Genomic DNA, 14,572 nt, shown 5'->3' on the forward strand with positions numbered 1-14,572 from the left:
CGTCACCCACCCACGTGATCTGCGGTGAAAAAAGGAAAGTTACACGAAACTGATCAGAAATCAGATCAATACATGATCAATAAAACACAGAATTTATAAGACCGAACAGTGTGTGTTTGTGTGTGTGTGTGTGTGTGTGTGTGTGTGTGTGTGTGTGTGTGTGTCCGGCAGGAGGCAGCGGTTTGACCTCCAGCCCTGAGGAGGAGGAGGAGGAAGATGTCCTCCGGCAGTCAGCAGGTCCTCAGTCTGTCTGCACGCAGGTAACACACACACACACACACACACACACACACACACACACCTATTCTCACCGGGTTCAGGTGTTTCTGACTTGAAATATGATCATCGGTGACGTCAGTGTTAGCATCATTGATAATGATCAGAAATCTTGTGAAGTGTCTGTGAATCAATAATCGTGACTGTGTAATAAAATTGGTTTAACTGGTTACCTGTGGTTACCTGTGGCAGCCTGATGACGTCACATACGTTGAGTTTATTTGAATCTTTAAGAAGAAGTGACGTTTTTCAGTAAAGTTGGAGTTTGTAGGTTAATTAATGGATCATTTTAAAATCAAACTAAACAAATGTGAACCGGTCATTTCCCCGTTGTAATGATTCATTTATTTTAATTGACTGTTGACTGCTGCTTTTAATTTGAAATCCCCTCACAGGAAGTATCCGCTAGCGTGTTAGCCGTTAGCTCTCCGATCACAGATCGGTGTTTTTCAGAGTTGAATAAAGTTTGGGTGAATATGTCTGTGGATCTGGATCAGACTCCGCGGTCTCTGCTGATCTCTGAGCGCTCCAGTTTCCTGGATGAGAAGAGCCGGATCAGTTCCCAGGTGGAGCAGCAGCACTTCAACTACAAGGTGAGAGCGTTAGCATGTTCGCATGTTAGCACGGACAGTTCCGTTAGTTTAGCTCTGAGATAAAAATGTCAGACACTCCCGCAGCTGCGTCAGCTCAGAGTTACCTAGTACTGTTAGTTAACTGGTGTTAACTAATGTTAACTAACAGATGAGTTAGCAGTTAGCATGCTAACAGAGATAAAGGAAACAAAGAGTTTACACGTGCTAGGCACGGAATTTCAAAGTAAAAGTCTGGCTTCTCTCTGGACGGTGACATTAGAACCAGACTCACCTAACTATGGTAGTACAGGTGTGGGGTACTTGTACTTTATTTGAATATTTCCACTACTTCATGCTGTCAGAGTAAATATTGTACTTTATACTACTTTAGTTACTTTACCAGTGGTTCAGATCATAAAATATTATCAACCAATAAACGATGATCTATCACAGATTACTCTGCTGCAGTTACAGATGAACACATGAATGCATTAATAATCCAGTAACTATATCCTTCAGAATGAGTACTTTTACTTATTACTTCAGGTATACTTTGATACTCAGACTTGTAGGAAAATGTATTTCTGCTCTGTGGTATTGGTACTTTTACTTCAGTAAAGGATCTGAGTACTCCTGATATTTAATGTGTTCATTCAACACTCATTAATGAAGAAATCGTTTAATTATAAATCTAATGTTCAGGAGCCATTTTTAACTTGTCACCTGTAATCACAGGTGTGTTAAATACACCTGTCAGGAAACACAGGGAATAACCACAACAGTCTTTGAATAATCATAATGAACATTTCTGACACCAATGTGCAGGTGTCTGTGCTCCTGCCTGAGTGTGGCCCCACCCCCTCTCACCTGGACTCAGTGTTAAACAGTTTCAGCAGTTTCTACCTGATCAGGCAGCTGCCCATCTATGAACTGCTGGATAAACACTTCCTGGAGACCGCCGTGTACCAAGGTAACATCTGTACACACCTGTATCAGCTGAGACTTACCTGTCCACTGACTGTGTGTATGTCTTTCAGGTAGTGTGTACGGTTTGTCGTACAGGACCAGGGTTGATGAAGAAAACTGTGTTGCTCTGATGCCAAATGGTAAAAACGTCCCTCCTCTTCCTCTCTGATGATGATGATGAAAAAATGTCTACATCACTTCCTGTGTTTACCTGTGTCTGCAGGTCGTCTGTGCCTCTCTCTAGACAAAGACTCCTTCCAGGTGTTGGGAGTTGAGGGGAAACCGTCCAGATTCAATCACAGAGCGAACAGCAGATACGGTCTGGACTCATTTATCACCACATCCAACTTTACCTGAACAGGTGTTATGGTCCGCTCAGCATTGCCCCCCCAAAACACCACCTCCTTTAAGGAGGATAAGAGGACAGTTAGTGCTGCAGTCACTTTACCTTAGTGTCTGCGAGCTGATTGGTTGACCCAGCTCCCTGTCAGGAGGCAGGGTCACACCTGTAGAGTTGTGAACAAGCATCACTGTCTGAGTATCTGTGTGTATTTGTACTGCAGTAGAGTGAGTATTGTGTGTATTTGTACTGCAGTAGTATCTGTGGATCTGACTGACAGCAGCATGGCTCCCGGTGGGCGGGGTTACCTGAGGCTACTCACAGGTCTGAGGTCACGACTTCACCTGAAGACCGACTTCGTGCTGTCGCATCATCCAGGTGAGACACATCTGTGTGTTACCCATGATCCTCTGCTGCTGCTACATGGCATATTTTACCCATAACCCCCTGCTGTCTGTCCCTCAGGGGGCGGAGCCTCTCTGCAGTCCCTCCTGTCTCGTCACGATTGGTCAGAGCACAGACCTGAGATCAGCCACCATGCTCTGACGAATCTGTCCTGCCCTGCCCTGCCAACCTCTGACCTGCAGTCATGTGACCCTCACAGCTTCCTGGAATGGCTGGGAGCCATGGACGCTGATGTCAGCTGGTGACGACCACTCTCTTTTTACCTGCTCTGTAAACTCACCTGTTGGCAGGAAGCTGTAAAGTCGTCTTCTGTGTTTTCAGTGAGAACTCGTCCAGCAGCTTCCTGTCCTCACTGGTTTGTCCTGAACCAAAGACGACACTGAGTCGAGCTCTGAGTGTCTCCGTCTGCGGACTGCTGCTTCCACAGGACATCCACCGACTCATCCAGGAGCTCAGGTGAGACCACACCTGACACCCGATGAACACGACACAGCGTGGTGGCTCAGAGCTGGAGCATCTGTGGTGATATAAAAACACCACAGGTGACAGTGTGTCACTCCCTCACCTGTCCTGCAGGTGTTACCTGGAGCAGCCTCGGCTGGAGTCCTGGGCATCTCTGACGGTTCACGGCTTCGTTGACAGTCCGGTGTCGTGGGGCGGCGGTGAGCACGGAGTCCTGAGAGGAGGAGAGAACCTCTACACCCTGTTGATGTTCCACGACCACACCTACCACCTACACCTGGCCACAGGCGCACACGACACCTGTCCACCATGATGTCATCAGCAGCCGTCTGTACAGTTTTCATTTGTACCTGGATCAGGTTTTGTTGTAGAAACCTGGTTCAGGTCAGTTCTGATTAAAACGTCTCAAATTAAAAACCTGAGTTGAATTAAAGTAAATTTTTTTTTTTTTTTAACTGAAGAGATTTGATTCAAATAAAAACATTAGAAATTGACTTAATCTCAGCTGAGTTTCTGTCAATGTTTAATAATGGTTTGTTTGTGTTGATCCAGTTTATTAGTTTCTCTGTAGATTTTTAACCTGAAACTTTTCTCATCATAACAGACTAAGGTGATTATAGTGACTTCAGAGCTTATATTTATTATTTCAGCCTGTTAAACATTCAGTCCTTTCAAAATAAACCAACATGAAGAAGAAAACCAGATGTTTCTGTCAGATCTTCAGGAACTGGTTTTTATTGGTTTATTTTGTTTTTGTACAAAAACTTCTGTCAAATGATTTAGAAAAGTTGTTTATGAATTTCCTGTTGTCGTTGACAGTTACAGTTAAGTCTGGACCAGTAAAGTCTGGATCACTGACTGAGGCTGATTATTCCTGTTGAAGGAGCAGTTCAACAGCCTAGCTTAGCACAAAAACTGCAGTTAGCCTAGCTTAGCATAAAAACTGCAGACCTTTAGCTTAGCATAAAAACTGCAGACAGTTAGCATAGCTTAGCATAAAAACTGACTCACTGAGCTCTAAGAAACATCAGTCTGTTCACAGCCTCCTTCTTCTGAGGTGGACGGTGCAGGTAGAATATTCTCACATTAAAACTCCAGACAGGTGTGTTCAACAGGTAAGGGCGTTAATGTAAAACCACCTGTTAAATACTGACCCATTACAAAATCACAGATTTAACCTTTGATCTTCAGAGGAGCTGAGAAATAGAGCCAGGTTGTTGCTCCACTGTTTCCTGTATTTATGCTAAGCTAAGCTAATTGTTCCTCCTGTTTTGAGCCTTTATGCTAAGTTAATCAGCTGCTGGCTGTAGGATTCATTTAACTGTTGAACTGCACCTTTGAAGTTCTCAGGTGAACCTGGAGGACTTACTGACATGTGACAGATCTGTTTAATCTGACCTGTAAGAAATCACCTGGACAGATAATCACATGACTGACAGGCCCCACCCACAGCGCAGCGTCACCTCCCATGATTCCCGACAGGCTGAACAGGAGTGTAAAGCTGCAGTTTGTCCTGATGGAGGCGCTGCAGTAAACACAAGTCTGTAACAAGAGCTGCAGCTGAGGAAACAAAGGTCAAAGGTCTGCGTTAGTTCATTTCCTGCTTCTGCTCCACTTTAATCCAACAGGGAGAAATTCATTCTGGGAGAAGGTCAGAGGTCATCTCCATTTAAAGGAACAGTCCCACATTTCATCTGACTCCTGTTCTCTGTCTGAGGCTTGAGTTTCATCTCTCTCTGCACACAGAGCACGTTAGCCTAGCTTAGCACAAAGTCACAGATAACATCACCGAGTGTCTCGGTCCATCCTGCAGCAGTTTATCACAGTCCCATTAAAATACGTTAATAATCATTTGTTGAGTTTAAGGTAAAATATTGATCAGCTGTCTGAGCTGTTCCACTGAGTTCTACTGTGAATCCTCTGTTGTTCCTCTGTTAAAGCCTTTAGCTGATATCATGAAACATCAAATTGATTGTATTACAAGTAACACACACCTGTCAGACCAAACTGAGGGATCAACACCTGAACACACATGCTCATTGTCTGAAAGTCACTGTGGGTTAAATGAGGTAAGCTAGTAGTCTCTGCTTCCAGTCTTTGTGCTAAGCTAGGCTAAACACATCCTGGACGTGTGGTGGGGACACAGGTGAAACAGATCTTCGTATCAAACACCTGGAACAGCTGGAGTGATGATAATTTAAAGTTTAACAACAAAAAGAAAACGTTCAGAGTTTCCTGTTGAACTCTTAGTCACTGCTCCAACCCAGAGGATCAGAGTCATCTGAGCTCCAGATCCCTGTCCTGGTCCAGTTCCAGGTCCTAGCAGAGATCGGTTCTCCTCTGCAGGTACTGCAGGATGGAGTCTGTTCCCTGTGACGAACCCCAGACTCTCTTCAGGGCTTCACACTCGCGCTCGTTAGCTTGCTCCAGAGCACTGCGGCTGGTGTTCCTCATCAGGGCTTTGGACTCCCTCAGGACCTGCAGGACAGGAAGTGGAACCAACAAGACACAGAGGGTGAGGAAGAAGAAGAAGATGAGGAGCAGACAGGTATAAATATGAAAAAACTGACCAGAGAGTCGACGGTCACCAGCTCTTTGATCCTCAGCATCACTTCCTGTGTGAAGGTTCCCGGCCACAGAACCTGAGACACCAAACCCTTACAGCACGCCTCCTGAGCCGTCAACTTCCTGCCGCTCAGCAACAGCTCGTTAGCCTGGAACAGGACACTTAGCTTAGCCTGGAACATTTAACCTGCTAAGTGAAGTGGTGAGGGTAAATGAAGTGGTGAACTGACTGAGGCAAGGCCCATGATACGAGGGAAGGTGAAGGACGAGCAGGCGTCGGGCGTCTGGCCGTAGGACGTGTACGGTGTCTGGAACCAGGCCTTCTCATTGGCCCACACTACATCGCACAGAGGCAGGATGGCGGCGCCGAGGCCCAGCGCTGGCCCATTCACCGCCGCCACAATCGGCTTCCTGAACTGGATGAAGGTGTTGACGAAGGTCCTGATGTGGAGGAAGCAGAGGTCAGAGGTCAACACCTAACTGATGACACCACACAGCGTTACCACAGCAATTCAAAGGGCATCACCTGATGGTTTCAGCCATCTTAATGCTCTCCTTCTTCCTGTCATCTGTCAGGCGTCTGATGAAGTACAGGAAGTCGAGGCCAAAGCAGAAGATGCTGCCGACAGCGCCGAGTAACACCAGCTTACTGTCATCTGACGCCGCCGTCGCCATGGCACTCTGAATCTCCTTCATCACCTGAGGAGGAGGAGAGGAGACAGCATGGCTGCTGAGCTCAGTAACCATGACAACAGTTTCACAGTTTAACCTGAGTGTGTTCAGGTGTGTTTGGACAGGCAATGTCAGAGTTCAGGGGGGCGTGGTCTAATGTTAGGGGTGTAGTCTAACACAGGGGGTGTGACCTCACCTCAGGGTTGAGTGTGTTGTTCTCGGAGCTCTTGGTGGACAGCAGGATGTGGGTGAACCCGTCCTGTTTCTTCACCACGATGTCTCGGTAACGGTAGGCGCTCTCTGTCTGTCGAACGCTGAACCTTAGACGTTTGTCGAAGGCAGAACGTTCCTCTAGACGCCGTTTCCCTGTCACACTGGTTGCTCCAGTGACAGCACTCTGCACAACTGACATCCCATTGGCAGCGACAGCTTCCATCAACGCGGAGTTACCTGCAGGAAACAAAACACTGTCGTCACAGCGAAACAAACATGGAGTTTAACACGACCTGTGTTCACCTGAACCCCCGATCTGTCGTCATGGATTCCACTTTATTGCTCAGGTAGATCTGAATAAAAAGATCATCATCCATGTTGGAAAGTAAAGAAGGAAACAGATTCAGACTCAGAGATACTTTCATTATGTTAGAAACAAACAGTTATTCAGTCGTTTCCGCAGAGAAACTCTGGTTCTGACCTGAGACTGAGCTCAGACACATCAGTACAGAGCAGCACAGAGAAAACTAAATGTCGTCCAACCTCTTCAACAAATTACTGTGTCGACAAGTCAGATGACTGCGTACTACGTGACCTTTGACCTCACCTGTGCCACTGAGGGAGCGCATGGCGGCAGGTGTGATGGGGGCTCGGGGCGGGGGTACGGGGTTCTGGCTGCGGGGTCTGGTCCCCATGCGGGCCCTCTCCTCTCCGGGCCCCAGCTGGACTCCGGCGGGTTTCTCCAGCAGTGCAACCTCAGGTGGGACCAGGTGAGCCTCCTGAGCTCCGGCCTCCAAGCTGTGAGCCGCCTCGCTGGGAGACTCCTCTGAGTCCAGACGGCTGTTCATCGGACTCTTGGGGACCAGGATCTTGATGCCGGTCTTGGACAGATCCACGCTACGGCGGGCCGAGCCAGCTGGAGCCGTGGACATCAGACCACTGAATCTGTCAGCCGGCTGCTGAGAGCCAATGGAGGCCGGGCGGGCAGGGCCGACAGGGGGCGGGTGAGCCGGGCCGACCGGAGGTTTTACCTGGTTACAGTCTCCAGTTAAACCTATGCTGATGTCACTGCTGATGTCAGCACGAGCTGCGGGGGAGGGCGGCGGCCTGAAGGGCAGTCTGTGGGCGGAGCTGAGGTGGAGGGCAGGCGAGCTTCGGGTGGAACGTAGTAACGTGGTGTCTCTCTGGCACTGGGCGTACTGACGGTTAAACTCGTGGACATAGATCATACAGGTGGACAGGTGACTCTCAGGCTCCCAGGTGTCCTCCTCTGAACCGTAACCTCTCCACCTGACCAGGTACTCCACCTTCCCCTTTTTGTTCTTCCTCTTATCCACGATCCTCTCCACCTGCAGCAGGAACAGAGCTCTGTTAGTGAAGCTCCACCTTCAGCAGGAGGGTTAGTTACCTGATGATGTCAGACACAGGTGTATACAATCAGACAGTTGGCAGGTAAGCACACCTGAGATCAGCAGGTACAGTCCTGCTCCTGGCTCCTCTCAGTTTAAAACTGACTTTATGTCATCTTCAGAATCAGATCAAATGAACCAGTTTTTTATTTTAACACAATGTTTAAAGCAACACTCTGTAACTTTAGCCGAGCAGCAGCGCCCCCTGCTGCTACAGGTCCTTATTACAAGATTCTGTTTCAAGTCCAAGTGGTTAGCAACGTGTCGCTAGAAGCTAACAGCTAACATACAGGAAACAATCTGAGCGGACTCTGACTGTTGATATTTCCATCAGTTTCCTGGATATCAGAGATGAATGCTGGTTTTAAACTAATCTACAGTTTTATTTACTCTGAACCTGATGCACCTGAAAAACTACAGTTACACAGAGCAACAACAGAGGCTTCGTTCTCCCTGTTACACTGAAACATCACAGCGAATCAGAGTTTAAATAGCTACAGAACTCATCTGTGAAGAACCTGACAGACTAAGAGCAGGTGTACAGAGGAGACCTGCTGAACACGGGGGTCAGAGCGAGTTTTCACTCTTTACTTCACTTTGGATGAAGTTCACTGAGATAAAAACTAGTCATGAATTTATCTTTAAAACGTCCTCACTTTACTTACAAGACTAAAACTTGTACACAGCGCTGTAAAACACATCTTCTGAATTTTGTATTAGAGAAGTAGTTTAATAAATTAAATCGAGTGGGATCTGACTCAGGGTCTGTGCTCAGGTTCACGCCTTCTTATTTCACAGTGACGTTTAGAACCTGTTTCATCATTAAAGTGTGATAAAACAGAAAATACAGAATCACTTATTATTTACTCACCGCCTCCAGCTGTTTGCAACAATGATCTACGACGATATAATCAGTTAAATTAATCATTCTCTCAGCATCCTGCAGACTCCACCACCCTGTTAGCACCAGGCTAACACCAGGCTAACTCTGCGGCTACTTAGAGTCAGTCCGTCTGTAGTTTTTATCTGGACCAAAATAACCGACTGAGAGTCTCTGACTCACGTTAATGAGTCAAGCAGCTGCTAACTAACCAGTTTATCTAACTTTATTGTAGTTCATCAGTTCATAAACTTGACTCTGAACTCTGCCATTAGCCACCATTAGCATGTTAGCATTAGCTCGCGTCACCTCGTAGAACTCCTCCGTAGCCATGGAGACTGTGCGCGTGCACGAGCAGCTTCCAGAAGCTTCTTCAGGTGAGCACCAACATGGGAGAAAGGTGAACGTCGAGTCCTCCTGACCTCAGGTCTGTCTGTGTGGTTTTAACCAGCGCGGTTAGTTAGTTTATCACTGTTAACTAGCCGTTAGCTGTTAGCACACCACAAGCTCCACGGAAACATCCGGTCTGACTCCCTGACCTACAAAATAAAAGCCTCGGATCTGAGCTGACACTGTTGATACAAAGACCTGCGGCTCAGGAGCTTTTATCCCATTAATGGACCCATCAGTAATTTTAAAGGATAATCAATAAATGGTCATATATTACTGTATTTTCACTGATTACATGTGAGGTTTTTATGGGGTATAAACTCATTAAAATTGACCCAGTAGCATGAAAACCATCCCTTAATGTTTCATTTTTGAAAAATCAAGTTTTAAGGTTTAGTTAAGGTGAAAACTGAGTTTCCCTTAATCGGTTCTGTAAAACTGACTAAAACCTCATGGTATATTATATCCATTAATTTATCCATTGACTCCCTAAATTTACATCTTAACAAATATTATGATCCTTTAACAAATTAAAGAGTGTTTCCATTAATTTGTCCAGCCCTGGTAAATATGGAAATCATCACTGAAGTTACATTTTAAAAGTGGATTAATTTGAATTAATTAATTTAGATAATTGTTGGTGTTGTCAGTACAGCTGACTGTGTCGATTGTTTAGTCTGACCAGATGAAACTGTTTGGATTTGTCCATGTTCTAACATATAATTAGCGAGCTGCTGAGCATCTTATTTTAAAAAACAGTGGAGACGTTTACAGCTGGGTCAAAGTCTAAAGTCATCACTTTAGTTTGTGTTGTTTTTTCTCTTTAACGCCTGTGAACTGTTGTTATGGAGACATGACATTTTATCTACCTGTGTGAGGAAGTGATCAGCGTTTCTGTTCACCTGCTTTTAAAAAACTGAACAGAAATGTCATCATGCTTTCCACTGGAGCTCTTTAATGACCTTCTCTTCTTCTGTGGTGGTTTAATGACAGCGACTGGAGAATCAGCTCCATCAGCAGCAGACGAGGAAACACTTCACTCAGGTTTTACTTTAGTTTCTGTAAATTCAGTTAAATGTTCAGAAACAGGAAACAGGGTTTTCACTGCAGAGATGAGGAGTGAGGGTGTGTGAACAGTTTTATTTTGACAGAGACTCAGACACAGGTGACAGTAAAGTTTTCTGGGTCTGGATAGGTCTGGATTAGCCTGGTCATTCTGGTCGTACTGGTCCTCCTCCGTCCTCCTCATCAGTCAGACTTCTTGTTGGTCGTTTTTTTGCGGTGTTGTTGTGATGAAGCTAATAGTACGACATTGTCGGTGTCATCATCGCTCACATTGGATCGGGCTTTACAGCAGAGGTAACAGAAGATGGCGAGGATGGTGAACGGGAAGCCAACCAGGAAGCAGCCGAGCAGCGGAGCCTGGCTAAACACGGGCTGTTCAGAGGACGGAGGGGTCAGAGGTCACAAGAGAGACGGTCAGGTGAACAGGAAACAGGAGACAGGTCAGATGATGACAGGACTTACCGTCAGCGTGACTTTTGCGTCATAAATGAAACGTCTAATGCGCTGGGTGGCGCTGTTTCCTCCGTGACACTGAAAACACAAACACAGACATCAGCAATTCCGAAATCAATCATCGTCTTCGTCGTCCTTCAGGTGAGTCTATCCAAACTCACCTGGACGCTGCCGTCCAGAACCCCGTTCAGGAAGTCCAGCAGGTGGCGCTCTGTCTCCACAGCGCCAGGTGGCAGGAAGTAGCCATCATTGGACAGATTAATGACGATGAGGGAAGGTACGATGACCTCTCTGAGGACAAAGACAGAACTACAAAAAACTGATCCCACCTTCGGTCCAGTCAACATGGTTGATCTAAATTAACTTTAATATTTTTAAGTGGACATTCGGGTCTGAGAGTGAACTGAGACGCTAACATCCAGAGACGCTAGCGACCAGAGACTCTGACAACCAGAGACACTGACGTTGACCACAGTTGTCCACGCAGTCAGTTTCAACTTTAAGCACTAACTCACCCCATCACCAGTCCGTTGATGTAGTCGCTGCCCTCCATGAAGCCAAAGTAGAAGTTTCTGAAATACACAGTTCCAGTTTTTATTTTGTTGTCTGTGTTTGGATCAGTAGTTTTTCAGAAGAAATGTCTTTGTGGCAGATCTCTGACCTGCTGTAGGTCTCTCTGTGGTCCACGGCCACTTTCTCCACCAGACTTTTATACCTGAGCAGGAAACACATCACAGGAAGCTCAGATCCAAACAGACGTGTTTATTTAACTGATGGATGATAGAGTCAGGTTGTGGTCAAATCGAGTGTCAACCATGATCGAATCTGCTCCAGGTCTCCTTCACTGCTTCCTATCTTATCTCCTTCAGCAGAGGAGACACTGGAGCTTCCTTTACTAAAGGAAAGGAGAGAATGACGTCCCATGATTCCTTGCAGCAGCAAGTGTTTAAAGCGACAAAGCTCAGCAAAAGCAACAGAGCTCCTGTTTTCTGTTTGAGACTCAATCAGGAACTGATGAAATCCGTCCCTCTCTAAAAAAATCATTCTCTTTATTTTAATGGTTCAACTTTCTCTCCTTATAAATCAGTGTCTCTGTTCATCTCCATGTCTTGAAAAGATTACTGTTGGACCTCAGCCTCAGAGTTACCTCAGACTTTCCTCACACAGGTCCTTCTCCTTCACCAGCGCCAACACCACCAGTTTACCTGCAGAGAGAGGTGGGGTCACTTCACCTGAACCAATCAGAAGCCTCAGAGCCGCAGCTACAGTTCCTGTATCGTCCACCAGGTACTGTCATTGGACTCTGACTGTACTGAACTCTCAGCAGCTGCAGCGTCTGGGTGGAGGCTCAGTGATGCTCTCAGTTAATCAGAATAAATGTAATTTTACACCTCTGTGTTGCTCAGGTGTTTACCTGTGCGTGTTGACATCAGACTGAGGTGTGTTGATGTTACCTGACTCTCCCATGGCATACAGAGTGTAGCTGTCGATCTTGAAGTACATTGGGAAACGTTCTCGGTTGATCCACGACTTCAGTTCACCGTCACTTTCCTCTGAAACATAAGGAAAATCATTCATTAAAAAAGTTACCTGAACTCTCCTCGGATCACCTTAGGATGCAGGTGTGTTTGGTCACATGACAAGACTACGAGACGAGACTTTAAAACATCTCATCTGGTTTCAGATCAGGTTCCTGTCTCACCATTGTAGGTGAAGTAGGTCCCATCTTTAAAAACCACCACAGCCGGCAGAGAGGGCAGAGCCACGGCCTGGAAACACAGACGGCGGTTAATACAGAGTCCAGGTGTGACAGGTGAGCTGAAGGTGAGTGTGAGCATCACAGAAGACACCTGGATACAAGAAACAGTCACAACTGAGCGATTCTACATGTTCTCTCTTTCTGACTCCTCACTTCCTGTGTGTTAATGTCAATGTTCCACCAAGTTCTACTGAGTTCTATTGTGTTCTACTGTGTCTGTCTCTATCCCCCGGTCGTCTTGGTCTTTAACCTTTGGCAGGACGTCTCTGGTCGCAGAGAAGAAGTAGGTGTGGACGATCAGTTCCTCGGCTGCAGACGCGTAGTTTCCCTGAAATCAGAGGTGAGAAGTCATGTGTGTGTGTGTGTGTGTGTTTGTGTGTGTGTGTGTGTGTGTGTGTGTGTGTACCTTCAGCTGTGATGTGGCTCCAACATAAACAAACATGACATCATGGCGGTTCATGGCGTGTTGGAAAAGCTGCAGAGAGCTGAGAGATCGAATCAACGGCCTAAAGGAAACAGACTGAGTGAGACGTCCCACTGAGAACAGAGGACACACAACACACACCACACTCACACTACACACAACATACAACTACACAAAACAGCACACCAGCAGGAGCCCTGATGATCAGACTCACCCTCCCACTCGATGAGCGAAGTCCATGATTCCATCTTTGGTTCTTGGTCCTGAATAATTATATTTCACACCTTTCTTCAACCTGAAAACAGAGAACAGCTGTTCAAACATCTGGTCCTGGTCCTGGTCCTGGTCCTAACTCCTCTGACATTTGTGACAAGACTCTGATCTGACTGGTTGGTGTACAGTGACGTCACAGTGAGGACTTACATGAGGATGGCTGGATAACCTCTGACCCTGAACTCTTTTGCCAAACCTGCAGAGGAACCACAGAACATCAGCTGTGACCTCTGACCTCTGAACACAAACCACAAACTATATCTGCTGGTTTCAGGTGAGTGATCCAGGTGTGTGACAGTTACCTGGTTACCATGGATCACGTCAGGTTTATTTAGTTTATTAGGCTTTTATTTTGAAAGTGTGACTGACCGGTGTTGGTGGTGGCGTCTGATTTGCCGACGTTGACTGGAGAACCAAGACTCTTCAGTTCTGATCCGATCTGATGCCAAACTGGATCCAGCTGTTTACAGAAGGTACACCAGGGGGCATAGAACTGCAACACAACAACGTCACACAACAGTACACAATACACACCCTTCATACAACACACACTACACACTCCTGTCATTTATAAATAAAGTTTTCTTACTTTAATGAGCCAGATGTCGTCGGCTCCTCTCGTCTCCATGAATCTAGGTTAGGGTTAGGAGGAAGATCATGTGACTCGATCAAAAGCTCTGACACTGAAGATTTTTCAATCAATTAAGTTTAAAGATGTTTGTACTCACGAGTCGTCCAGCTCCTCCACGAAGGCCGAGACCGACACCAATGCCACGCACAGCAGCACTGACAACAACAACAAACAAACAAACAAACAAACATCTTAACTTGTTTTTCTTGTTATCATATTAAAACACCTGAAGATTTTACAGCCACCGGTCAGGTCAGGTCTCCTGACTCACCTGTCCTGGAGCTTTCAGTCATATCACATGGTCTTCATCAGCAGGTGGTGTTTTGAGCTGTAGACTCTGAACTGCTGATGAGGACCATGAGATACCACTGAAAGCTCCACAGAACAAGCGAGTAAATGGACCTTGATTTTGTTGAGATAGTTCAGTCAAACTGCTGAGTGCTGCCATGGCAACAGTTTGATTTTTCACCAGGTATGTCCCCATCACGTGACCCAAACAAAGATGGCAGCCACAGGTGATTGGCTGATTGATCTCAGGTGAGTCCTGTCAGATTAAAGGAACATTGTACATCAACAAAGTAAATTCTTCAGAGAAAGAGTCTTTAAAGATCAGATGACAGGGTAAATGTCTGAGCTTCAGTTCAGATGAACTGTCTGATAGAAAACAGCTGACTGTGTGTTTTCAGGTCATAACTCTTCTGATCGTTTCTCTGTTGCTCTGACATTAAATCTTCCTTCAGCCTCACACATTAATCCTCGTTAACCCTTCGTTATCCTGCAGCTCTAACGAGTTAAAATGAGTGGAGTTTGGTTGGAG

General features: G+C 46.1%; 3 protein-coding genes across 6 annotated transcripts; 1 reads left to right on the plus strand and 2 right to left on the minus strand.

The window, feature by feature from the left end:
* The first annotated feature begins 109 nt into the window (after positions 1 to 109).
* rpp40 (ribonuclease P/MRP 40 subunit) lies at positions 110 to 3,515 on the plus strand. Of its 2 annotated transcripts, XM_018679113.2 has the most exons (9): positions 110 to 260; positions 672 to 869; positions 1,674 to 1,818; positions 1,886 to 1,954; positions 2,038 to 2,133; positions 2,410 to 2,532; positions 2,620 to 2,800; positions 2,881 to 3,015; positions 3,136 to 3,515. In XM_018679113.2, exons 2-9 carry the CDS (start codon positions 753 to 755, stop codon positions 3,332 to 3,334), a joined length of 1,065 nt encoding a protein of 354 aa, XP_018534629.1. In that variant the 5' UTR covers positions 110 to 260; positions 672 to 752; the 3' UTR covers positions 3,335 to 3,515. The 2 variants fall into 2 exon arrangements, with proteins under 2 accessions (XP_018534629.1, XP_018534628.1); XM_018679112.2 differs by lacking the exon at positions 110 to 260 and having other exon boundaries at positions 465 to 869.
* Positions 3,516 to 3,740: 225 nt separating this feature from the next.
* Positions 3,741 to 9,305, minus strand: cdyl (chromodomain protein, Y-like). Of its 2 annotated transcripts, none has more exons than XM_018679099.2 (7): positions 9,070 to 9,305; positions 7,079 to 7,820; positions 6,455 to 6,708; positions 6,113 to 6,285; positions 5,817 to 6,027; positions 5,592 to 5,735; positions 3,741 to 5,499 (listed from the first exon to the last, which is right to left on the minus strand). In XM_018679099.2, the coding sequence occupies exons 1-7, from the start codon at positions 9,091 to 9,093 to the stop codon at positions 5,341 to 5,343; spliced, it is 1,707 nt and encodes a 568-aa protein (XP_018534615.1). In that variant the 5' UTR covers positions 9,094 to 9,305; the 3' UTR covers positions 3,741 to 5,340. The 2 variants fall into 2 exon arrangements, with proteins under 2 accessions (XP_018534615.1, XP_018534614.1); XM_018679098.2 differs by lacking the exon at positions 9,070 to 9,305 and adding an exon at positions 8,752 to 9,053.
* Positions 9,306 to 10,270: 965 nt separating this feature from the next.
* LOC108884956 (protein disulfide-isomerase TMX3) lies at positions 10,271 to 14,542 on the minus strand. Of its 2 annotated transcripts, XM_018679108.2 has the most exons (15): positions 13,853 to 14,542; positions 13,714 to 13,756; positions 13,494 to 13,617; positions 13,275 to 13,320; positions 13,066 to 13,146; positions 12,834 to 12,933; positions 12,678 to 12,755; positions 12,371 to 12,437; positions 12,123 to 12,221; positions 11,816 to 11,873; positions 11,330 to 11,383; positions 11,184 to 11,240; positions 10,830 to 10,959; positions 10,678 to 10,746; positions 10,271 to 10,587 (listed from the first exon to the last, which is right to left on the minus strand). In XM_018679108.2, the coding sequence occupies exons 2-15, from the start codon at positions 13,750 to 13,752 to the stop codon at positions 10,399 to 10,401; spliced, it is 1,191 nt and encodes a 396-aa protein (XP_018534624.2). In that variant the 5' UTR covers positions 13,753 to 13,756; positions 13,853 to 14,542; the 3' UTR covers positions 10,271 to 10,398. The 2 variants fall into 2 exon arrangements, with proteins under 2 accessions (XP_018534624.2, XP_050925732.1); XM_051069775.1 differs by having other exon boundaries at positions 13,494 to 13,756.
* Positions 14,543 to 14,572: the final 30 nt, after the last annotated feature.

The sequence above is a fragment of the Lates calcarifer genome, linkage group LG4, assembly GCF_001640805.2.
Source record: "Lates calcarifer isolate ASB-BC8 linkage group LG4, TLL_Latcal_v3, whole genome shotgun sequence".
Lineage (NCBI taxonomy): Eukaryota > Metazoa > Chordata > Actinopteri > Centropomidae > Lates > Lates calcarifer.

Excerpts from the sequence above, each read along its gene's own strand:
- rpp40 (XM_018679113.2), top strand. The coding sequence starts at position 753 with ATGTCTGTGGATCTGGATCAGACTCCGCGGTCTCTGCTGATCTCTGAG. Across the intron at positions 2,533-2,619 it reads CGTGCTGTCGCATCATCCAG|GGGGCGGAGCCTCTCTGCAG; the intron begins GTGAGACACATC and ends TCTGTCCCTCAG. Across the intron at positions 2,801-2,880 it reads ATGGACGCTGATGTCAGCTG|TGAGAACTCGTCCAGCAGCT; the intron begins GTGACGACCACT and ends CTGTGTTTTCAG.
- LOC108884956 (XM_051069775.1), bottom strand. The coding sequence starts at position 13,692 with ATGACAGGAGTGTGTAGTGTGTGTTGTATGAAGGGTGTGTATTGTGTA. Across the intron at positions 13,147-13,274 it reads GGTTATCCAGCCATCCTCAT|GTTGAAGAAAGGTGTGAAAT; the intron begins GTAAGTCCTCAC and ends CTCTGTTTTCAG. Across the intron at positions 10,747-10,829 it reads TTCTGGACGGCAGCGTCCAG|TGTCACGGAGGAAACAGCGC; the intron begins GTGAGTTTGGAT and ends TTGTGTTTTCAG.
- cdyl (XM_018679098.2), bottom strand. The coding sequence starts at position 8,808 with ATGATTAATTTAACTGATTATATCGTCGTAGATCATTGTTGCAAACAG. Across the intron at positions 6,286-6,454 it reads ACAACACACTCAACCCTGAG|GTGATGAAGGAGATTCAGAG; the intron begins GTGAGGTCACAC and ends CCTCCTCCTCAG. Across the intron at positions 6,028-6,112 it reads AAGATGGCTGAAACCATCAG|GACCTTCGTCAACACCTTCA; the intron begins GTGATGCCCTTT and ends CCTCCACATCAG.